We start from the raw sequence: 24,934 nt of genomic DNA on the forward strand, positions 1-24,934 counted from the left end.
TTGCGACTCGGGGCTCCGGAGTGCCACGGTGCGCCTGTGACGACGGCGCTAGATAAAATTCGTCCATGAGAACTTTGCAGAATGTTCCATTGTTGTGCCAGGAGCTCCTTCACCCGAAGTCCCCAGGGCAAATCGCAATAATCTGTTAGTTGTGTTTGGGAAGGGAGGTTAAGGGAGAGCCAGTTTGGTGCAGTGGTTAAGTGCGTGGACTCTTATCTGGGAGAACCGGGTTTGATTCCCCTCTTCTCCACTTGCAGCTGCTGGAATGGCCTTGGGTCAGCCATAGCTCTCTTATCTGGGAGAACCGGGTTTGATTCCCCACTCCTCCACTTGCAGCTGCTGGAATGGCCTTGGGTCAGCCAGAGCTCTCTTATCTGGGAGAACCGGGTTTGATTCCCCACTCCTCCACTTGCAGCTGCTGGAATGGCCTTGGGTCAACCAGAGCTCTCTTATCTGCGAGAACCGGGTTTGATTCCCCACTCCTCCACTTGCAGCTGCTGGAATGGCCTTGGGTCAGCCGGAGCGCTGTTATCTGGGAGAACCGGGTTTGATTCCCCACTCCTCCACTTGCAGCTGCTGGAATGGCCTGGGTTCAGCCATAGCTCTCCTAGGAGTTGTCCTTGAAAGGGCAGCTTCTGTCAGAGCTTTCTCAGCCAACCCACCTCATAGGGTGTCTGTTGTGGGGGGAGAAGATATAGGAGATTATAAGGCAGTCTGAGTCTCTGATTCAGAGAGAAAGGTGGAGTATAAATCTGCAATTCTTCTTCTTAAATGCAGTTGTAAACCATAGTCTTCCATCCCTTCGATGAGACCTGATCTTCCTAAGCATGCCTAGTAAGTATATTTGATTTCAACATGAAGCACTGCTAACTAGGGATTCAGTCTGGAGATCAATTCCTATGAAGGAGCTGGGCATATTTAGCTTGGAGAGGAGGCAACTGAGAGGTGATATGATCACCAAGTTCTTGAAGGGCTGTCATATAGAGGATGGTGCGGAATTGTTTTCTGTGGACCCAGAACCAACAGGTTGAAATTAAATCAGAGAGTTTCCGGATCAACATTAGGAAGAACTTCCAGACAGAGTGGTTCCTCAGTGGAACAAGAGGTGGTGGGCTCTCCTTCCTTGGAGGTTTTGAAACAGAGGCTAGATGGCCATCTGACAGCAATGCAGATCCTGTGAATTTAGGGGAAGGCATTCATGAATTTCCTGCATTGTGCAGGAAGTTGGACCAAATGACCTGAGCCTGATCTTGTCAGATCTTGGAAGTTAAAAAGGGTTGGCCCTGGTTGCGGCTTGGGTGAAAGAGCCGCGAGAAAGTCCAAGGTTGCTACACAGAGGCAAGCAGTGGCAAACCACCTCTGCTTATCTCTTACTTTGACCTGGATGGCCCAGGCTAGCCCGATCTTGTCAGCTCTTGGAAGCTAAGCAAGGTTGACTCTTGTTAGTACCTGGACGGAAGACAACCAAGGTTCAGAGTTGCTACGCAGAGGCAAGCGATGGCAAACCACCTCTGAATGTCTGTTGCTTTCACTGAGATGACTCAGTCGCATCAGATCTCAGAAGCTAAGCAGGGTTGGCCCTAGAGAGCCAGTTCGGTAATGCTCTGTATTCTTGGCTCTTGGGGGAGGGGGGGGACAGTGGGAGGGCTTCTAGTGTTCTGGCCCCACTGATGGACCTCCTGATGGCACCTGAGTTTTTTGGCCACTGTGTGACACAGAGTGTTGGACTGGGTGGGCCATGGCCTGATCCAACATGGCTTCTCTTATATTCTTATGTGACACAGAGTGTTGGACTGGATGGGCCATTGGCCTGACCCAACATGGCTTCTCTTATATTCTTATGTGACACAGAGTGTTAGACTGGATGGGTCATTGGCCTGATCCAACATGGCTTCTTCTTATGTTCTTTAGGCTCTGGGCAATGTCCATGACAGCCCACCTCCCCTGCCTGGTCCCTTCTCAAGGCTCCCAAACAAAGCAGGCATTCTTGCTAAACTAAAGAATATGCTTGCTGGTAGCAAGCTGGCAAGAACATCTGTAAACCGCTGCTGTTGCTCAGTCTGGGACACTTCAGGCCCAGCTGTCGATCTGCAACGAGCTCTTGCGCCTCTCCGGAATCAAAACTAAAAACAATCCCAGCTTCCCGGTTGCATCGCTAGCCTGAAGCAACGGCTTCTGCGAAGAAGACGGCGTGTGGGTGTTGTTTCTGTTTAACAAAGTACACACACAGGGGAAAAACCTGTGAAGACCAGCAAGGGTTCTCACCCACCCCGCCTCCCAGATGTCTGCAAGGGACTTAGCATTAGGATCCAAGCTGGCTCCGGCTGAACCCATGCCCACGTTTTGCTAGACAAAACGATCATTGTGCGGCTCGGTCGCGCCACATCCCGCCCCCCCAAAACGGGCCGTGCTTTAAATAGCATCTGAGTCGCTTGGTAAGTCTCCCATCACTCCGCTTCTAGCGCTTTGGATCTTAAGAGTCCCTTTCTTTTCCCTTTGTGGGTTTGAAAAGAAGAGCTTGTTACGTAACCCGTTCCCTTCGGCTTGCAAAGGAGCAAAATGACATAACGGGGAGGCGAGGCGAGGTCAGGTTTGGCGATCAACGGCACATGAGAGCGTGTGGGAGGCTGCCAGTCTAGGCCATGTGGGAGCAAACCACTGAACCACAGCGCTGGGGTCCGTAGCAGCCATTGCCATGTGTAACATCTGAATATTCTCCTCCTTGTAATCGGTCATGAGCAGACCTCATTTTGGGCAGAGCGAAGCTCCGGAACCTCTACATTTTATTCTGCTCTTTCTTTCTTCACCAAAACTGGCTTTCTTTGAGGTGTAGTGGTTAAGTGTGTGGACTCTTATCTGGGAGAACCAGGTTTGATTCCAAACTCCTCCACTTGCAGCTGCTGGAATGGCCTTGGGTTAGACAAAGCTCTGGCAGAGGTTGTCCTTGAAAGGGCAGCTGCTGGGAGAGCCCTCTCAGCCCCAGCCACCTCACAGGGTGTCTGTTGTGGGGGGAGAAGATATAGGAGATTTTAAGCCACTCTGAGACTCTGATTCAGATAGAAGGGTGGGGTATAAATCTGCAATTCTTCTATTTAACAGTTTCTGATAACTGGCACCTTTTGCTCTGAATTATTGCATCAAAATCTGAAGACAATGTCTGTGTTGTAGCAATTTTGGGATTGCTGTTCAGGTGTTGTTCAGGTGTGTGTCTGTAAGTCTGCAAGTCTGCTTTTGATTTATCGACATTCCTAACGAAAATCTCATGGTCAATGCTTTGAGCCTAAAACCCAGGAGAAAATGAAATGGCTGGGCATTGTGAGCTTTTGTTGTTTAATGAGAGCCAGCTGGGTGTAGTGGTTTTGTGCGGACTCTTCTCTGGGAGAACCGGGTTCAATTCCCGACTCCTCCACTTGCAGCTGTTGGAATGGCCTTGGGTCAGACATAGCTCTGGCAGAGGTTGTCCTTGAAAGGGCAGCTGCTGGGAGAGCCCTCTCAGCCCCACCCACCTCACAGGGTGTCTGTTGTGGGGGGAGAAGATATAGGAGATTGTAAGTCGCTCTGAGTCTTTGATTCAGAGAGAAGGGTGCCGTATAAATCTTCCGTCTCCTTCTTCTTCTTACCTCCCTCCCTCCCCCCCCGAAAAAAAAATACACGCTTCTGTGCTCTATTATTCAACCGCCCTGTGAGAATTTTGCTGAACACTAAGATTTGACAAACTTTCTAATATTTCCCCACACACACAACAAATGGGGAAATAACCAAAATATATAAAGCAGATAGATCCCAGTAGGCAACCGTGTTGGTCCGAAGCAAGAGAACAAAGCAGTAGACAAGGGCACTTTTAAGAACAACTAAGTTTTATTCAGAAAGGAAGCTTTCGTATGCTTTTAAGCAGACTTCATCAGACAAAATGGGAATGGCAAGCAGCGATTCTTAATGTAAGTGGGCAGTGTGGAATCCCATTGGTTTCCCATGATTTCACATTCCCACGATTCCACACTGCCCACTTATATTAAGAATCGCTGCTTGCCATTCCTATTTTGTCTGATGAAGTCTGCTTAAGAGCATATAAAGCAGACATATGGAAATCTTCATCATGACACAGGGGCCACATAGGAGATAGTAATTTAAAAGCATAGAAATGTTCCCTCTAAGTTGCAGATTCTTGTGAGCAAAAATTCTAGTTTGTGAGCTACTGGCATTAAAGTTGTGCTCTGGGGTCATCCTTCCTGAGCAAAGGCAAAAAATATGTGAGTTGGAGACTAAAAATCTGTGAGCTAGCTCACGCTAACTCAGCTTAGAGGGAACACTAGATGGGAGTAAAGTTTCCTTATGACAATTAGAATTCAAGAAGCATTTGAAGGTAGATGCCGAGCTGATATAATTTAGTGCACCCTTGCGGTAATGTCGGGGGGGGGGGTGTGGCAGATGCAAATGAGTTGTGCTAATGAGCTCTGGCACCTCTTTTTCTACAAAAGGACCCCTGCGTCGCAGCCATTGCCAGACGCAGCAGCTGAATATCCTCCTTCGCATAATCGGTCATGAGCCATACAGCAAAGGATGACTCATTCTGGTCACCGCACCTCAAAAAGGAGATTATAGCATTGGAAAAAGTCCAGAAAAGGGCAACTAGAATGATTCAAGGTTTGGAACACTTTCACTATGAAGAAAGGTTGAAACGCTTAGGGCTCTTTATCTTGGAGAAACATCGACTGCGGGGTGACATGATAGAGGTTTACAAGATAATGCATGGGATGGAGAAAGTAGAGAAAGAAGTACTTTTCTCCCTTTCTCACAATACAAGAACTCGTGGGCATTCGATGAAATTGCTGAGCAGTCGGGTTAAAAAAGATAAAAGGAAGTCCTTCTTCACCCAAAGGGTGATTAACATGTGGAATTCACTGCCACAGGAGGTGGTGGCGGCTACAAGCATAGCCAGCTTTAAAAGGGGATTGGATAAAAATATGGAGCAGAGGTCCATCAGTGGCTATTAGCCACAGTATGTGTGTGTATATATATATGTGTGTGTGTGTGTATGTGTGTATATGTATGTACGTATATGTGTGTGTGTATACACACGCACACATATATTCGCCACTGTGTGACACAGAGTGTTGGACTGGATGGGCCATTGGCCTGACCCAACATGGCTTCTCTTCTGTTCTTATGTGACACAGAGTGTTGGACTGGATGGGCCATTGGCCTGATCCAACATGGCTTCTCTTCTGTTCTTATGTGACAGAGAGTGTTGGACTGGATGGGCCACTGGCCTGATCCAACATGGCTTCTCTTATGTTCTTATGTGACACGGAGTGTTGGGCTGGAGGGGCCACTGGCCTGATTCAACATGGCTTCTCTTCTGTTCTTATGTGACACAGAGTGTTGGACTGGATGGGCCACTGGCCTGATCCAACATGGCTTCTCTTATGTTCTTATGTGACACAGAGTGTTGGACTGGATGGGTCACTGGCCTGATCCAACATGGCTTCTCTTCTGTTCTTTTGTTCTCATGGCTGCCAAAGGAAAATAAAGTCAGGTTGAGAAGGAAGACTGGTGACGAGGAAAGGAAAGAATCGGGCTATGTTCGCCCGCAAGACAGCCCAATGAGGAACACCGGCTGCTGATGAGATTGAGAAAACCCACACCCGGGGAGGCGAGAGGGGGCAACTGCATTCAGAGCAGGCCTAATATAGACTCCGGAGAGAGAGTTTTGCCAGAAATATCTCAGACACAATAGCATCACTCAGTCGCCCTGGACCGTGTTGTGCCCTGAATGGGCGTGTTGTGTGAGCAGGGTCAAGCAGAAAACCCAGAAAGTCACAGCACAGCGATGTGTTAAGTGGTAATGATTTGGCCAGCGGCCAGTTAGAAAGGGAAAGCCGGCTTCGCACACTATCCTCTCTTAGGGTTACCAAGTCCAATTCAAGAAATATCTGAGGACTTTGGGGGTGGAGCCAGGAAACTTTGGGGTGGAGCCAGAAGACACTCGGGGTGCAGCCAGGGACAAGCATCGTTGAATTCCAAAGGGAGTTCTGGCCATCACATTTAAAGGGACTGCACACCTTTTCAATTCCTTCCTTCCACTGGAAATAATGAAGGATAGGGCACCTTCTTTGGGAGCTCATACAATTGGATCCCCTGGTCCAATTCTTTTGAAACTTGGAGGGTACTTTGGGGAGATGCACTGGATGCAATGCTAAAACTTTGGTGCCTCTAGCTCGAAAAACAGGGGGCCCCAGAGCCCCAGATAACCGTCGATCAATTCTCCATTATGGGAATCGGTCTTCATAGGGAATAATAGGGTAGCCAGCAGGCATCCCCCTCCCCGCTTTCTGAGGACCCGGAAGTGGGGGGAAGGCCTCTAAACCGGGGGATCTACTGCCCTCACCTGCAGGTTGGCAACCCTATCCTCTCTTCCCAGATCTCAGCCACAGTGGAACCTTTGCACGAATGGCTTATCAATGTGAGATACAGTAGTAGCAGTAGTATGTGCAGAAAGGATCTAGGGGTTTTAATGGATCATACGCTGAACATGAGTCAACAGTGTGACGCGGTGGCTAAAAAGGCAAATGCAATTTTGGGCTGTATCCACAGAAGTCTAGTGTCCAGATCACATGATGTGATGGTATCGCTTTACTCTGCTCTGGTAAGACCTCACCTGGAGCATCGTGTTCCGTTTTGGGCACCACATTTTAAGAAGGATATAGACAAGCTGGAACGGGTCCAGAGGAGGGCGACGAAGATGGTGAGGGGTCTGGAGATCAAGACCTATGAGGAAAGGTTGAAGGAGCTGGGGATGTTTATCCTGGAGAGGAGGCAGCTGAGAGGTGACAGGATCACCATCTTCAAGTCCTTGAAGGGCTGTCCTATAGAGGATGGTGTGGAATTATTTTCTGTGGCCCCGGAAGGTAGGACCAGAACCAATGGGTTGAAATTAAATCAAAAGAGTTTCCGGCTCAACATTAGGAAGAACTTCCTGACCATTAGAGCGGTTCCTCAGTGGAACAGGCTTCCTCGGGAGGTGGTGGGCTCTCCTTCCTTGGAGGTTTTGAAGCAGAGGTTAGACGGCCATCTGACAGCAATGAAGATCCTGTGAGTTTAGGGGGAGGTGTTTGTGAGTTTCCTGCATTGTGCAGGCGTTGGACTAGATGACCCTAGAGGTCCCTTCCAACTCTATGATTCTGTGATACAGATCAAGGGTTCAATCCAGGTGACATCATGCAGTGTTCCCTCTCAGCTGAGTTAGTGTGAGCTAGCTCATAGTTTTTAGCCTTCTGCTCACCCATTTTTGTCTCGACTCAGGAAGGATGGCCCCAGAGCAAAATAATTGATGCAGGAGCTCAAAACTTTAAGGCCAGCAGCTCACAAAGTAGAATTTTTGGTCACAAGTCCCCAAAGTTTAGAAGGCGCATTGGTGACATCAGCAATTTCCACCCATTCTCCCTTGTCACTCCTCAGGGTCCCCTCCCCCACGGGAACTGGGTGGGGTTGCCAATCCCCAGTTGGGAACCAAGCAAAAACTGTGAAATGATTCACAGAAAAATTCAATACGCAACTTCATAATCTTATTACAAAATTCTTTTAAAGACAAAAACTTATTAACTAAATTACAACTGCTTAAAGATATACAACACAAGAAATCGTAATATCAAAAATCCATCCTAATTTACAATCAAGTGGCCATTAACAATTCTATCAAAATCCCGCTACTTCATTTATTCAAGTCCTTTTAATAACGTCGATTTCCAAATGTTGATGGAATTGTGATAGTGATAGCCAGAACTTGAGCCATTTCTGTGCAAGGGGGAAGGAGGGAAATATCTGCTGGGCACTCCATTATTCCCTATGGAGACCGATTCCCATAGGGTATAATGAATTGATCCATGGGTAATCTGGGGCCTGGGGGGGGGGGGAGGCTGTTTTTTGAGGTAGAGGCACCACATTTTGAGCATAGCATCTGATGCCTCTCCCCAAAACACTCCCCAAGTTTCAAAAATACTGGACCAGGGGATCCCATTCTATGTGCTGCAAAAGAAGGTGCCCCTAGGAGAGCCAGTTTGGTGTAATGGGAGAGCCAGTTTGGTGTAATGGTTAAGTGTGCGGACTCTTATCTGGGAGAACCGGGTTTGATTCCCCACTCCTCCACTTGCACCTGCTAGCATGGCCTTGAGTCTGCCATAGCTCTGGCAGAGGTTGTCCTTGAAAGGGCAGGTGCTGTGAGAGTCCTCTCCAGCCCCACCCACCTCACAGGGTGTCTGTTGTGGGGGAGGAAGGTAAAGGAGATTGTGAGCCACTCTGAGACTCTTCGGAGTGGAGGGCGGGATAGAAATCCAATATCATCTTCATCTTTTTCTATCCTTCATTATTTCCAATGAAGGGAAGGTGCACAGTCCCTTTAAATGGGAGGGCCAGAACTTCCTTTGGAGTTCAATCGTACTTGCCACAATCTTGTTCCTGGCTCCACCCCCAATGTCTCCTGGCTCCACCCCAAAGCCCCCATATATATCTTGTGTTAGACCTGGCAACCCTAGAGCCTCAGCCAATAGAAGGAAGAAGAAGATATTGGATTTATATCCCGCCCTCCACTCCGAAGAGTCTCAGAGAGGCTCACAATCTCCTTTACTTTCCTCCCCCACAACAGACACCCTGTGAGGTAGATGAAGATATTGGATTTATATCCCGCCCTCCACTCCAAAGAGTCTCAGAGCGGCTCACAATCTCCTTTCCCTTCCTCTCCCGCCCTCCACAACGGACACCCTGTGAGGTTGATTAAAATATTGGATTTATATCCCGCCCTCCACTCCGAAGAGTCTCAGAGCAGCTCACAATCTCCTTTACCTTCCTCCCCCCCCCCCCCACAACAGACACCCTGTGAGGTAGATGAAGATATTGGATTTATATCCCGCCCTCCACTCCGAAGTGTCTCAGAGCGGCTCACAATCTCCTTTATCTCCCCCCCCCACAACAGACACCCTGTGAGGTAGATGAAGATATTGGATTTATATCCTGCCCTCCACTCCAAAGAGTCTCAGAGGGGCTCACAATCTCCTTTACTTTCCTCCCCCACAACAGACACCCTGTGAGGTAGATGAAGATATTGGATTTATATCCTGCCCTCCACTCCAAAGAGTCTCAGAGGGGCTCACAATCTCCTTTACTTTCCTCCCCCACAACAGACACCCTGTGAGGTAGATGAAGATATTGGATTTATATGCCACCCTCCACTCCGAAGAGTCTCAGAGCGGCTCACAATCTCCCTTACTTTCCTCCCCCACAACAGACACCCTGTGAGGTGGGTGGGGCTGGAGAGGGCTCTCCCAGCAGCTGCCCTTTCAAGGACAACCTCTGCCAGAGCTATGGCTGACCCAAGGCCATGCTAGCAGGTGCAAGCGGAGGAGTGCGGAATCAAACCCGGTTCTCCCAGATTAGAATCCGCACACTTAACCACTACACCAAACTGGAAGAGAAGCTTGGCTCAGTAGCTCTGCTGGGTGATTGAGAGAGCCTAGCAATCACCCTGGGTGATTGAGAGAGCCTCCCTCCTCCCCCTTCCTCCCCAAGGGAGGAGCCTCAGCCAATGGAGAAAACAGAGGCTTTGCTCTGTAGCTCCTGTGCGATTGAGCAAGCCTGGCAAAGCAAGCTGTGATGCAGAAGGAAGCAAGAGAGAAGGAGAAGGAAGCAGACGATAGCCAGATGCTCGGGGGCCTGACAGGACCCCTCCAGGGGCCTGATTCAGCCCCAGACTGCATGTTTGACACCCCTGACATACAGGGTTGGATCCTGCAATCCATGGACACAAGACTCAAGGGATCTTTCCGGCCCTACCCTCCTCCCTTTCTGATCCCGGAAAAATTTATTCCTGAGGTCAAGGAACTTGTGTGTAGAACAACAGCAATATGCAGGCAGGGGAAGGAGACCTGATTGCCCCCAGCTTCCTTTTCCATGAGCAGAACTCCACTCATGCAAGAGGCAAAGACGGTGATCTCATTTCCCTTCCTCCAACGGGTGCAGCAATTATTGCGCAGGAGTCCCCCGACCCCACCAGGAATAAACTTTCCTGGGATCGGAAATGGCTCTGGAGGGAGGGGAGGGGAGGGGAGAGTGGGAAGGATCTCAGATCATCCCTGCTTTCTGCCGGCACTTCACAGGATCCAAGCTGGAGTTTCTCCCACAGATAAGGACCCAAAGGAGTAGGGTTGCCAAGTCTAACTCAGAAAATACCTGGGGACTTTGGGGGTGGAGACTTTTCCATTCCCTAAAATAAATTAATAAAAACACAGCACTGCTGTTCCCCCAGATACAGTCTTCATTTCCTCATTCCCCAGCAGTTCCCTCCTCCTTCCCTCCCTTCCTACCCCCCTCTCTCTTTCTCTCTCTCTCTCACATACACACACACAGACACACACAGCAGCCAAAATAAACACAGTTTGGAAGCACAAACTTTGTGGTCTCACTGGGCAATTTGCTCACCCTAGGAATTGTTGATTGCTCTATATTCAACCCAGTTTGTCAGACTAAACTCAGGTAAACCCAAGGTTACTATGTTACTATTTTAGTGTGCAAACAGCTTCTTATGGGACTGCAAAACAAATGAAGGTTCTGGGCTCCTTCCCTTCCCTTCCAACAGGCACGTTGTTCTGCAGGCTTGCCTCGCCCCCATTCAGCCTGACTCAAAGATTTAAAGACATACACACCTTTCTAGAAGCAAGCTGTTCCCAGCATCTTCTTAAGCCTTCCAGGTTTGAAGGCACATGGCGGCTGTTGGCATGGGGCTTCCCCCAGCAGCTGACTGGGGGAGGGAAAGACCCTGCCAAACCGGGAGATCCCCCTCTGGGACCTGGGGATGGGCAAGTCTACAAGGGAGGTAGCATGTTGAAATCAATAAAGCATTTTTTCTACTAACATACTAGAACCTGGGAGCAATAGATTTAGGTCAGCCAAGAGGAAGTAGTTCTTTCGCTTAAGGTTGCCGCCACCAGGTTGGGAAATACCTGGAGATTTTGGGGGTGGAGTCTGAGAAGGGCGGAGTTTGGGGAGGGGAAGGACTTCAATGGGTATAATGCCACAGAGGCAACATTCCAACGTCACCATTTTTCTCCAGGGGAACTGATCTCTGTAGCTTAGGGATCAGTTGTAATAGCAGGAGGTCTCCAGCCATCCTCTGGAAGGTTAGCCGGCAGTTCCAATGTCTAACTCAGGGGTGGCCAAACTTGCTTGACGTAAGAGCCACACAGAATAAACAGCTGTTTGAGAGCCACAAGACATGAATGTCAGATGTTTGAGAGCTGCGAGGGAGGGAAGGAGAGGTGGGAAGAAAGCAACTTTAACTCCACATGCATTTTCCAAGCTGCTGACTGGCTTGGCAAAGTGATTTAAAGGGAGAAATGCCTTCAACAAGCCAGCTGATGGGATGGTGGGGACAATACGTGTGGAAGAGCCACATGTGGCTCCCGAGCCGGTTTGGCCACCCTTGGTCTAACTCCTGTAGGATGATCCGTATGATCTCCGTCTCACAGACCCAGTTCCAGTAAAGTGATTCAAAGTGCCAAAATAGTCCCTTGATAAGTTGCAACGCTTTGGCAGCTAAGTGGAAGCAATAAAACGTGCAAAAGTAATTTCCAAATGAGTTGAGGTGGGCAGAGCAGCCAAATTTGAAGAAAAGTGCTGTTGCAAATAGCTTAAAAGCCCATTCAAAAAGTTGGCTGGACTCCTTGTTCCACCTCGGAGATATCCCACATGAATTAGCGATTGGAACTGTAGCTGATATTAATATTCGGGATGTTTACAGAGGCTTGTGTGAAATACCCTCTTGGTAATCATTGTTCCCTTTGTATAGACTATGATGATATACTTATAACTTATTGTTCGTTAAGAACATAAGAACATAAGAGAAGCCATGTTAGATCAGGCCAATGGCCCATCCAGTCCAACATTCTGTGTCACACAGCGGCCAAATATATATATATACACACACACACATATACTGTGGCTAATAGCCACTGATGGACCTCTGCTCCATATTTTTATCTAACCCCTTCTTGAAGGTGGCTATGCTTGTGGACGCCACCACCTCCTGTGGCAGTGAATTCCACATGTTAATCACCCTTTGGGTGAAGAAGTACTTCCTTTTATCCGTTTTAACCTGTCTGCTCAGCAATTTCATCGAATGCCCACGAGTTCTTGTATTGTGAGAAAGGGAGAAAAGTACTTCTTTCTCTACTTTCTCCATCCCATGCATTATCTTGTAAACTTCTATCATGTCACCCCTCAGTCGACGTTTCTCCAAGCTAAAGAGCCCTAAGCGTTTCAACCTTTCTTCATAGGGAAGGTGTTCCAGCCCTTTAATCATTTTAGTTGCCCTTTTCTGAACTTTCTCCAATGCTATAATATCCTTTTTGAGGTGCGGCGACCAGAACTGCACACAGTACTCCAAATGAGACCGCACCATCGATTTATACAGGGGCATTATGATACTGGCTGATTTGTTTTCAATTCCCTTCCTAATAATTCCCAGCATGGCGTTGGCCTTTTTTATTGCAAACGCACACTGTCTTGACATTATTGTTCCACGCAGGGCTTTTTTTGGTAGAAAAAGTCCAGCAGGAACTCATTTGCCTGTTAGGCCGCACCCCTTGACTGGCTCTCAAAATCTTGTAATCCCCGGGCCAAAGGATGCCCGGTTGAAGTCAACCAGGGACAGGGCCTTTTCAATCACAGCCCCTTGCTGGTGGAACCAGTTACCGGAAGAGGTCAGGGCCCTGCGGGATATTGGGCAGTTCCACAGGGCCTGTAAGACAGTCCTCTTCCGGTTGGCCTATAACTTACCGGTACCAAAATACTGAAGGAAGTCTATAGAAAGCACACTGTTGGATTGATGTATTGATTTTAATGTTTTAATTATGTATATTGCTATTGGATTTTAAAATTTGAATTTTACAATTTTATGTTGTGAGCCGCCCTGAGCCCGCTTCGGTGGGGTAGGGCGGGATATAAATCAAATCAAATAAATAAATTGACATCACCATTGGTTCGCACAAGGTAGAAAAAGCCTAGCAGGAAATCATTTGCTTATTAGGCCACACCTCCTGGCATCACCATTGTTTCACGCAGGGCTTTTTCTGTAGAACAACCCAGCAGGAACTAATTTGCATATTAGGCCACACACCCTTCCAATCACCATTGTTTCACACTGGGCTTTTTTGTAGAAAAAGCCCAGCAGGAACTCATTTGCATCTTAGGCCGCACCCCTTGATACCAGCCAGCTGGAACTGTGTTCACTGTCTGCTAACTTCACTCAATGAGTAACTCATTTTGCAAGTTATATAGCATTGGGAAAAGTGCAGAAAAGGGCAACTAGAATGATTAAAGGTTTGGAACACTTTCCCTGTGAAGAAAGGTTAAAACGCTTGGGGCTCTTTAGCTTGGAGAAACGTCGACTGGGAGGTGACATGATAGAGGTTTACAAGATTATGCATGGGATGGAGAAGGTAGAGAAAGAAGTACCATACTTTTCTCCCTTTCTCACAATACAAGAACTCGTGGGCATTTGATGAAATTGCTGAGCAGTGGGGTTAGAATGGATAAAAGGAGGTACTTCTTCACCCAAAGGGTGATTAACATGTGGAACTCACTGAGGTGGTGGCGGCTACAAGCATAGCCAGCTTCAAGAGGGGGTTAAATAAAAATATGGAGCAGAGGTCCATCAGTGGCTATTAGCCACAGTGTGTATATATATGTATAAAAAATTTTGGCCACTGTGTGACACAGAGTGTTGGACTGGAGGGGCCATTGGCCTGATCCAACATGGCTTCTCTTATGTTCTCCGCCATGAAAGTCACTGCTAGCCCATACATCAAGCCTAGATGACTTTAAAAGGTGATTATACAGATTCATTGAGGAGGGCTCCATCAGTGGTCACCAGCCATCATGACTAAATGGAGCCACCACGTTTAGTAGAAGCAAACTTCTAAAATCCAGTGCCAGGCGGCTACATGGGGGGAGGCCCTCAGCCTCTGGGCCCTGTTCGTCGGCCAATCCATGGAATACAATTTTATTCATTTGATTTATTTAAATCCTTTGTATCCCTCCTTCTTTCTCAAGGGGGACCCAAAGGGGCTTGCCTTAAAAACAAAGCCTAGCTCGCCACCTAGTGGTGCATAACACTACAAAAAAGAGAACATCTGGCTGCCAGACAATCCTAGGATCTCCTCGCTATACTACACACAATGCCATACAAATGGATGAGGACGATGACGACGACTAGCCAGGGCTGACCGTGCTGAACTTCTGAGATCTGATGAGATCGGGCTCCAAATGCTCCCAGGTCTCCTTCACAAATCATAGAGTTGGAAGGGACCTCTAGGGTCATCTAGTCCAACCCCCTGCACAATGCAGGAAACTCACAAACACCTCCCCCTAAATTCACAGGATCTTCATTGCTGTCAGGTGGCCATCTAGCCTCTGCTTAAAAACTTCCAAGGAAGAAGAAGCCACCACCTCCCGAGGAAGCCTGTTCCACTGAAGAATCGCTCTAACGGTCAGAAAGTTCCTCCTAATGTTGAGCCGGAAACACTTGATTTAATTTCAACCCTTCGATTCTGGTCCTACCTTCCGGGGCCACAGAAAACAATTCTACACCATCCTCGATATGATAGCCCTTCAAGGACTTTTCCTCACAGGAACCGAGCCACTATTTCTGGTTCTCGGTTGCTGAGCCCACCAAAATGGCGGCAGAACTCGTGAGAGAAAAGTTCCCTCACAAGAGTTCGGCCAACTTGACCACACTATTTTTAAAGCGAGCAGAGCCGGCGACGACAGTTATCGCCTCAAGCGACTGACCCGGGGTGGCGTCAGCGGGGCGACAGTCGCTGCTGCCACCCCAAGGCAACAAAACACTAAAAGCTGCCACAGGCCTTGAAGCAGCGTGCGTTGTTTTTCACGAGGACCGGGTGCGAGCTGATGTTCCCAGCCAGAGGAAGGTTTCGTGATGAAGCTGCTACACGGGAGGCATTCTGTTTTTGCGAAATAATGACCCCCCCCCTCATCCTCATTCCCTGTGTCGAGTCCTCGGGCCCAGATGTGACGTTATGTTGGAGAGGGCTGCGACCATGTCTAGCCTCTTCCTCCCAGCTGCTGAGCAGACAAGCACAGCATGGCTGAGTTACCAATGCCTCGTTTTGCTGGCTTGACTCGAACGGCCACAGCTGCCTTTCTGGCTCAGCAGCAAAGCATTGTAACTCAAGGCAGAAGCTGCCGACGCCAGGATTTCGAGCTTAGATTTTTCTCCTCTCCTGCTCTTTTCTCAGCCTGGTATATAACTTAGAACACTCCATGAGAGCTTTAACTTATATATACTGAAAACAATACTTTAAAGCACAGTAATTTTCACATATTAATTTGGAATTTTTTTTACAGTCCATTTTCCAACATGCAATGTTTTTCTTCGTTTGTATGACTTCCTGAAGTCCAATGCACCAATGCAGGTGTGACTGCAGTTCCCAAACTGATGTGCCTACAACTGGATGGCTGCTTCCTTCCACTTTCAGAAAATCCTTCTTCCGGCAGCTCACCAAGGGATACAGTTTCAATTTGTCACTCCTCTTCTTATCTGCAGGGATCAAAGCTCCTTTCAAGAGAAGCTAAGAACATAAGAGAAGCCAAGTTGGATCAGGCCAATGGCCCATCCAGTCCAACACTCTTGTGTCACATAAGAACATAAGAGAAGCCATGTTGGATCAGGCCAATGGCCCCTCCAGGCGAACACTCTGTGTCACATAAGAACAGAAGAGAAGCCATGTTGGGTCAGGCCAATGGCCCATCCAGTCCAACACTCTGTGTCACATAAGAACATAAGAGAAGCCCTGTTGGATCAGGCCAATGCCCCATCCAGTCCAACACTCTTGTGTCACATAAGAACATAAGAGAAGCCATGTTGGATCAGGCCAATGGCCTCTCCAGGCGAACACTCTGTGTCACATAAGAACAGAAGAGAAGCCATGTTGGATCAGGCCAATGGCCCATCCAGTCCAACACTCTTGTGTCACATAAGAACATAAGAGAAGCCATGTTGGATCAGGCCAATGGCCCCTCCAGGCGAACACTCTGTGTCACATAAGAACAGAAGAGAAGCCATGTTGGATCAGGCCAATGGCCCATCCAGTCCAACACTTGTGTCACATATGAACATATGAAACTGCCTTATACTGAATCAGACCCTAGGTCCATTAAAGTCAGTATTGTCTGTTCAGACTGGCAGTGGCTCTCTAGGGTCTCAAGCTGAAGTTTTTCATGGCTACTTGCCTGGATCCTTTTTAGTTGGAGATGCCGGGGATTGAACCTGGGACCTTCTGCTTACCAAGCAGATGCTCTACCACTGAGCCACTGTCCCTCCAACATAAGAGAAGCCATGTTGGATCAGGCCAATGGCCCATCCAGTCCAACACTCTGTCACATAAGAGCATAAGAGAAGCCATGTTGGATCAGGCCAATGGCCCATCCAGTCCAACACTCTGTGTCACACAGTGGCCAATATATGTGCATGTGTATACATACGCACACACACACACAAAAACTTTTTTATCCGTTCTAACCTGACTGCTCAACAATTTCATCGAATGGCCACGAGTTCTTGTATTGTGAGAAAGGGAGAAAAGTACTTCTTTCTCTACTTTCTCCATCCCATGCATAATCTTGTAAACCTCGATCATGTCACCCCTCTGTCGACGTTTCTCCAAGCTAAAGAGTCCCAAGCGTTTCAACCTTTCTTCATAGGAAAAGTGTTCCAAACCCTTTAATCATTCTAGTTGCCCATTTCTGCACTTTTCCCAATGCTATAATATCCTTTTTGAGGTGCGGTGACCTCAAAAAGCTAAGGACAAAGAGAAATGCGGAGACGTGCTTGATCCCTGTAGAGCAGAGCCAAATTGAAACTGTATCCCTTGGTGAGCTGCCCGAAGAAGGATTTTCTGAAAGCGGACAGAAGCAGCCGTCCAGTTGCAGCCACACCAGTTTGGGAACTGCAGTCACACCTGCATTGGTGCATTGGACTTCAGGAAGTCCTACAAACGAAGAAAAACATTGTATATTGTAAAATGGACTGTAAAAAAAAAATTCCAAATTAATATGTGAAAAATACTGTGCTTTAAAATATTGTTTTCAATATACATTAGTTAAAGCTCTCACGGAGTGTTCTAGGTTATATACCTTACTCACACCCGCAAGCTCTTTGGTTTCACTTTTCTCAGTCTGCTTAGTGGAACGCATTGATTCCCGCCCTTCACAATTATTTGTGTGGACACTGCACTCCATTAGAGAGAAAGGCAGTTTCGTAAAATAGCCATGTCAGTCTGCAGTGGAACAACTGGAATCGAAGTTCAGACGCACCTTAGAGACCGACCAGATTTTCAGGGTAGGTGCTCCACTCCCCATATCTCCAGGTACTTCTCCAGGTACTTCCCATTCCACACCTGGCAACCCCATTCCCACCCCTTACTGTTATTTGTAGGCTTGCCAGTCCCCAGATCCAGGTGGGGAATCCCCTGGTTTTGCAGGTTCCTCCCTGCTGCCAGTCAGCTGGCCGACGGGAAAGCCACGCCCCAGTAGCCACCATGTTCAGGCAGGTTCAGAAGCTTGCAACTGCTTCTTTTTTGGAAGGGGTGTGTATGCCTTTAAATCTCTACTTGGAGCTATGGACACTAGCTGTGTTCCCTCCAAGCTAAGTTAGCATGAGTTAGCTCACAGATTTTTAGCCTCCGGGTCACACATTTTTGTCTTAGCCCAGGAAAGATGACCCCAGAGCACAGTAATCTCTGCAGTAGTTCACAACTTTAATGCCAGTAGCTCACAAAGTAGAATTTTTCTCACAAGACTCTGCAGCTTAAAGGGAACATTGAACACTTGTCTCCACTGAGACTGTGTGTGTTCCAATTCTGAAGAACAAAAGGGAATATTCTGGATTGGACCCTGCAGCTTATCTTCTTGACAGTGGTTTGGAATGGAAACAGCAATCACAAATCCAGTGCAGCATGCAGAAAATATAGACTCATAGAGTTGGAAGGGACCTCCAGGGTAATCTAGTCCAACCCCCTGCACAGTGCAGGAAACTCACAAATGCCTCCCCTTTGCCTCCACAGCAGAAAAGAAAAACGTAAGAACATAAGAGAAGCCATGTTGGATCAGGCCAATGGCCCATTCAGTCCAACACTCTGTGTCACATAAAAGAAGCCATGTTGGATCAGGCCAATGGCCCACCCAGTCCAGCACTCTGCGTCACATAAGAACATAAGAGAAGCCATGTTGGATCAGGCCAGTGGCCCATCCAGTCCAACAGTCTGTGTCACATAAGAACATAAGAGAAGCCATGTTGGATCAGGCAAATGGCCCATTCAGTCCAACACTCTGTGTCACAGAAGAACATAAGAGAAGCCATGTTGGATCAGGCAAATGGCCCATTCAGCCCAACACTCTATGTCACTCAGAGGCAAAAAAAACACAGGTGCCATCAGGAGGTCCATCAGTGGGTCAGGACACTAGAAGCCCTCCCACTGTGGCCCCACCAAGCACCAAGAATACAGAGCATCACTTGCCGCAGACAGAGAGTTCCAACAGTTCCCTGTAGCTAATAGCCACTGACAGACCTCTGCTACAGATGCTGATCCAATCTCTTCTTAAAGCCATCTATGCATGTAGCCGCCGCCACCTCCTGTGGCAGCGAATTCCATGTATTAATCACCCTTTGGGTGAAGAAGGACTTCCTTTTATCCATTCTGACGTGACTGGCCTCTCTCTCCAATGGCTGAAACTTCCTATCGGCTGAAAAATGGGTCTCAAAATCTCTTTCTAAGAATGTTAGGAGTACGGAGGGAGGGGGGTCGTGCTGACCCACACTTCAGGCAGTTTTGAGCTCGACTATTTATAGGCCTGTTAGTAATTTTTGTACAATGTGTAATTGCACGTTGTACGCGGCGACCAGCTAGATGCATTTCTGCTCAGTTATGCTCCCCCGCCTCCCCCGCCCCGCCCCGGCTACCAGACAAGGTTTCCAAAGCCCTGCAATTACAACTTAGCTAACACCGAGCTGAATGAAACATAAAATTTGTGGTTCGAAACCAAAACAAAACCAAATATGCCTGCACCCACATAGCGTACCAACAAAACACACAACGTATTTCAAAAATGGCCAAACTGTGGCTCGGGAACCACATGCGGCTCTTTCACACATATTCTGTGGCTCTCGAAGCCCCCACTGCCCCATTGACCAGCTTGGAAAAGACATGTAAGTTAAAGTTGCTTTCTTTCCACCTCTTTCCCTCCCCATCTATTGAAATTGCTAAACATCTGGTGCAGAGGTCCATTAGTGGCTATTAGCCACAGTCTATTGTTGGAACTCTTAGTCTGGGCCAGTGATGCTCTGTATTCTTGGTGCTTTGGGGGGGCAAAGTAGAAGGGCTTCTAGCCCCAATTGTGAACCTCCTGATAGCACTTGGGCTTTTTTTCTTCCTTTTTGGCCACTGTGTGACACAGAGTGTTGGACTGGGTGAGCTATTGACCTGATTCAACATGGCTTCTCTTATGTTCTTATGTGACACAGAGTGTTGGACTGGATGCGCCACTGGCCTGATCCAATTTGGTTTCTCTTCTGCTCTTATGTGACACAGAGTGTTGGACTGGAGGGGCCATTGGCCTGATCCAACATGGGTTCTCTTCTGTTCTTATATGACACAAAGTGTTGGACTGGAGGGGCCATTGGTCTGATCCAACATTACTTCTGTTATGTTCTTATGTGACAGAGTGTTGGACTGGATGGACCACTGGCCTGATCCAACATGGCTTCTCTTCTGTTCTTATGTGACACAGAATGTTGGACTGGAGGGGCCATTGGCCTGATCCAACATGGCTTCTCTTCTGTTCTTATGTGATACAAAGTGTTGGACTGGATGGGTCATTGGCCTGATCCAACATGACTTCTGTTATGTTCTTATGTGACAAAGTGTTGGACTGGATGGACTACTGGCCTGATTCAACATGGCTTCTCTTCTGTTCTTATGTGACACAGAGTGTTGGACTGGATGGGCCATTTGCTTGATCCAACATGGCTTCTCTTATGTTCTTATGTGACACACAGTGTTGGACTGGAGGGGCCATTGGCCTGATCCAACATGGCTTTTCTTCTGTTCCTTTCCTCCCTCCCTTCCTTCCTTCCAAATCTCAAACATTTGACATTTATGTCTTGCAGCTCTTAAACATCTTACGTTTATTCTATGTGGCTCTTACGTTAAGTAAGTTTGGCCATCCCTGATCTAAGAGCATCCTGCATAACCCCACCTGCTTCTACATGCTAAATGAAAATTGAGGAGACCATCTGTTTCATCCTTTGCAGACCCAGCAGGATAGCAGTTAGCATGCCCAGGAGAACAAGGTTCAAATCCCACCTCTGCCTTGAAATCTGCTGGGAATTCTCCTTCTCTGAAGGTTTTTAAACAGAGGCGAGATAGGCATCTGACAGCAATGCTGATTCTGTGATTTCAGGCAGATGGTGAGCGGAAGGGCAGGAAGGGTCGCATCAGTGCTTAGTTCTCGTGGCCCTTTCTTACATGCCCAGGGAAATACTGATTGCCACTTTGGGGTCAGGCTGCCATTTTTCTCCAGGCCAGTTTGGCCAGGGATCCTGGAGAGGTTTTTTGGGGATTGTGTTTTGTTTTGGTTTTTTGCCACCTTCTGGGCATGGAGCAGGGGTCAACGAGAGGTTGTGGGAAGGACGTTTTTGTGAATGTCCTGCATTGTGCAGGGGGTTGGACTAGATGACCCTGGAGGTCCCTTCCAATTCTGTGATTCCACTTTACCTCACAGAGTTGTTGCGAGGATAAAACGGGGTAGGGACAACCAGACATGCTGCCCTGACATCCTCGGAGAAAGCGTGGGATAAAAATGTACAAGACGGACGACCAGACAAACCATCGAGCTCAGCTGTTCCATGCCACTCCACCCTCCAGCTTTGACTACTGTTATGCTCTCTTTGTAAGGCTGCCCTTGAAGACAACTCAGACACTATAGTTGGTATAAACACACAATAGCTCACCTTTTGACTGTGATGAACCAACTAGACCGTTTTGAGAACTGTATATGTTATGTCTACTTCCACGCCCAATTCAAGATGCTTGCTTGTACCTTTATATACCTACATTTCTTAGGTACCATCTCTTGTTACCTAAGAGAGCCAGTTTGGTGTAGTGGCCTTGGGTCAGCCAGAGCTCTTTTACCCGGGAGAACCAGGTTTGATTCCCCACTCCTCCACTTGCAGCTGCTGGAATGGCCTTGGGTCACCCATATCTCTGGCAAAGGTTGTCCTTGAAAGGGCAGCTGCTGTGAGAGTCCTCTCAGCCCCACCCACCTCACAGGGTGTCTGTTGTGGGGGAGGAAGATAAAGGAGATTGTGAGCTGCTCTTAGATTCTGAGTGGAGGGCAGGATATAAATCCAATATCATCATCGTCTTCTTGTTCTGTGAACCTACGGAACAGGGCTTTTTCTGTAGCAGGAACTCCTTTGCATATTAGGCCACACACCCCTGACGTAGCCAATCCTCCAAGAGCTTACACTAGATCCTGTACAGAGAGCCCTATTCAATGGATAAGGAGCTGGAACTCTCAGAAGGAGGAGGCGGAAACTCTCAGAAAGGTTCAGGGGCTGCGCTCCTGTGAGCTCCCACTGAATCTGAGGCCTGTCAATTGATAAAATGAAAGGAAAATGGAAATGGAAAAAGATATGTGCTCTCCCCCTTCGATCCTCTTTTTCCTCTTTCCCCTTTACGTTCCCCATTCCCCTCACCGTATTCGAAATTTAATCAAATTTTATAAAACAGGAACCATGGATAATTTTGCCATTCAATGTTTAAATCTGTTTAACTATTAGGCTTTTTTTTTTTTCAAGAATTTTTTTTCAAGGATTTTTTTTTTGTTCGCTTGGTGCCATATTAATAAACTGTACTGTCCTGTCTTAATGGAATGCCCTTACTTCTCTAACCTTTGGCAGAGTATTTTATCTCCAATTTTAAGTGGCATCTCTGATTTAACCGCTTCCTACAAATTATTATTTCTTCTCAATAATTCCACAACAAATGTTACTGAAACTGTGGCTAGGTTTCTTCAAGCAGCTGTCTATTTTCGTAGCGATATTCTTAAATTAACGTTGGGCTAATTTTATGATGTTGTATTGTACACTGAGTTAAGCATCTTAACTACAATAGAACCCTTGCGAATGTTCATGTGACTGAAATGTATTTTATGCCAGGAGTGGCCAACGGTAGCTCTCCAGATGTTTTTTTTGCCTACAACTCCCATCAGCCCCAACCATTGGCCGTGCTGACTGGGGCTGATGGGAATTGTAGGCAAAAAAACATCTGGAGAGCTACCGTCGGCCACCCCTGTTTTATGCCAATAAAGGTAACTGAACTGAACTGAACTGAATTGAACTGAAAGACCGGCGCCTAGGTCATTCATGTACACAAGCAAGCAGATAGAACAGCTGGATATCTCTCACTAGAATCTGGACTTACCGCACTGCTACAGGGAATATCCTTCACTTTAAGCCAGGCCAGATCCAATGTCCCTTCGCCCCTATAGCAGGACTGCAGCCTCTCCTTGATACGGTCGTTGATCTTTTTGAGAACAAATATGCACAGTGCTGACTCATCCAAGGACTTCATTTTCCTCTTCTGCCCCTTGGAGAAGACAGCAAAGAGGATGTCATCCTCCGGCCGGATGCCCAACGACCTAGCCAAGATGGACCCCGCCTTAGACAAATAGGCCGCCTGGAGCAATCGGTATTCCACTCCGTTCTTCTCACAGCCAATCGGTACCTCGACGTACGAGTTGAACGCCGTGTCCTCTTTACAGAGACGGACCAGCTTCGAGGTGTAAACTTGTTCCTTGGTGGTGGAACCAGGCGGAGAAATCATTTCAGGCTGGAGAGTCAGAAAGTAGACAAAATTACCGCTGCTGAAGCCATAGATGTAGTAGATGTCAAAGTCGGGGATGATGGTGAAGGTGTCCGATGGGATCTTGATCATGGAGGCGACAAACTCATCGTGGAAGACATAAGCAAACATCCCTTCCGCCTCTGAATTTTTGGGCAGCTTTCTGCTGGAGATGGTGGGGAAGTACTCCGGCTTGCCGTCCACTGCGGTGGCGATGAACAACTTGTCGTCCATGTTGTTGTACGAGACGATCACTCCAAAAACAGAGCCGCTCTCGTTGACCCCAGAGAGGTAATGCTCCTTGTTGTGGAAGGGCTCCCCAAGCTTGAACAGGTCGTCCAGTCTTAAAAGTTTACAGATTCCCTGGTACAAACTACCACAGGCGATCAACCTGTTCTCCTTGTAGTCTATGAGAAGCATTTTGTTGACGTTGTTGGTGGACGTCAACGGCTCGTTACAAGGCTGGACCAGTCTTGGAGGATAACACTTAGGGTTGTCGATATCAGGACCCGTTTCGTGAGTCACCAGCACCTTCAGGTTGCTGGAAAGTTTGTAGATCCGATTGACGGCCCCCAAATATATGTGCCCTTTCCTCTCGTCTACCACCAAGTGGTTCAAATACTCGTCGGGCTTGTCCACAGTGAAGGTGAGGAAAGGTCTCTTTGGGTGGGACGGCTGCGGCCTACCGACCGAAGGCAACGTCACAGCACAGAGGAGAAGTGGGGAAATGAGACAAGTCCATCGCCACATATCTATCGTCCTGGACATGGTTACAAAAGAAATGTTTGTATTCCTTAAAAGGGGAGGCCTGGAACAGCAGGCGTTCTCAAAGTATCGATCCCGTGGTGCTTATCCTAAAAGGAAGGAGGGGAGAAAAAAGAAAATGCATTATGAAAAAGTATTTTTTCCTCCCTTCTCCTTCCTTCAAGTGCCAAGCTAGCATCAGAGGAAACCCATTTAATTGCTAATCCCACTCTTTTCATCTCTACTTAAGACCGCCACAAAAGGGAGCCCCCTCGAAAGAAGAGAAGCCAAAATGGAATAAACAAACACCCAGACTCATGTTGGAGCAGCAGAAAAAGACTCTGAAGGTGATAGCAGGAGACGCGAGCCAAGGATATATATAATGCCTCTTTCCAAGGAGCCTGCCCAATTAACAGGGCTGCCAACCTCCAGGTGGGGCCTAAAGCTCTCCTGAAATCACATTTGATCTCCGGATTAAGAACAGAAGACCATAAGAAGAGCCCTGCTAAATCAGGCCTTTGATCCCTCTAGTCCAGTGGTGGCCAAACTGCGGCTCAGAAACCGCATATGGCTCTTTCACATATATTGTGTGGTTCTTGAAGCCTCTATCGGCCAGCTTGGAGAAGGCATTAAAAGTTAAAGTTGCTTTCTTTCCACCTCTTCCTCCTCATCTATTTTCCTTCCTTCCTCCCTCCCTCTCTCCCTCAAACATCTGACGTTCATGTCTAGCAGTTCTCAAACATTTGGGCACCACATTTTAAGGATATAGACAAGCTGGAACGGGTCCAGAGGAGGGCGATGAAGATGGTGAAGGGTCTGGAGACCAAGTCCTATGAGGAAAGGTTGAAGGAGCTGGGGATGTTTAGCCTGGAGAGGAGGCGGCTGAGAGGTGATAGGATCACCATCTTCAAGTCCTTGAAGGGCTGTCATATAGAGGATGGGGTGGAATTGTTTTCTGTGGCCCCAGAAGGTAGGACCAGAACCAATGTGTTGAAATAAAATCAAAAGAGTTTCCGGCTCAACGTTACGAAAAATGTCCTGACAGTTAGAGCGGTTCCTCAGTGGAACAGGCTTCCTCCTCGGGAGGTTTTGGGCTCTCCTTCCTTGGAGGTTTTTAAGCAGAGGCTAGATGGCCATCTGACAGCAATGAAGATCCTGTGAATTTAGGGGGAGGTGTTTGTGAGTTTCCTGCATTGTGCAGGGGGTTGGCAGTGAATAAA

General features: G+C 47.7%; 1 protein-coding gene across 1 annotated transcript in view; it reads right to left on the reverse strand.

The window, feature by feature from the left end:
- PLXNA4 (plexin A4) overlaps positions 1–23,812 on the reverse strand; it is a 930,623-nt gene extending 906,811 nt beyond the window's left edge. The window contains exon 1 of the mRNA XM_060246008.1: positions 22,551–23,812. Within this exon, the coding sequence (XP_060101991.1) occupies positions 22,551–23,738 (1,188 nt within the window). The 5' untranslated portion in view covers positions 23,739–23,812. The remainder of the gene's footprint in view (positions 1–22,550) is intronic.
- Positions 23,813–24,934: the final 1,122 nt, after the last annotated feature.

The sequence above is a fragment of the Heteronotia binoei genome, chromosome 8 (assembly GCF_032191835.1).
Source record: "Heteronotia binoei isolate CCM8104 ecotype False Entrance Well chromosome 8, APGP_CSIRO_Hbin_v1, whole genome shotgun sequence".
NCBI classification, from domain to species: Eukaryota; Metazoa; Chordata; class Lepidosauria; order Squamata; family Gekkonidae; genus Heteronotia; species Heteronotia binoei.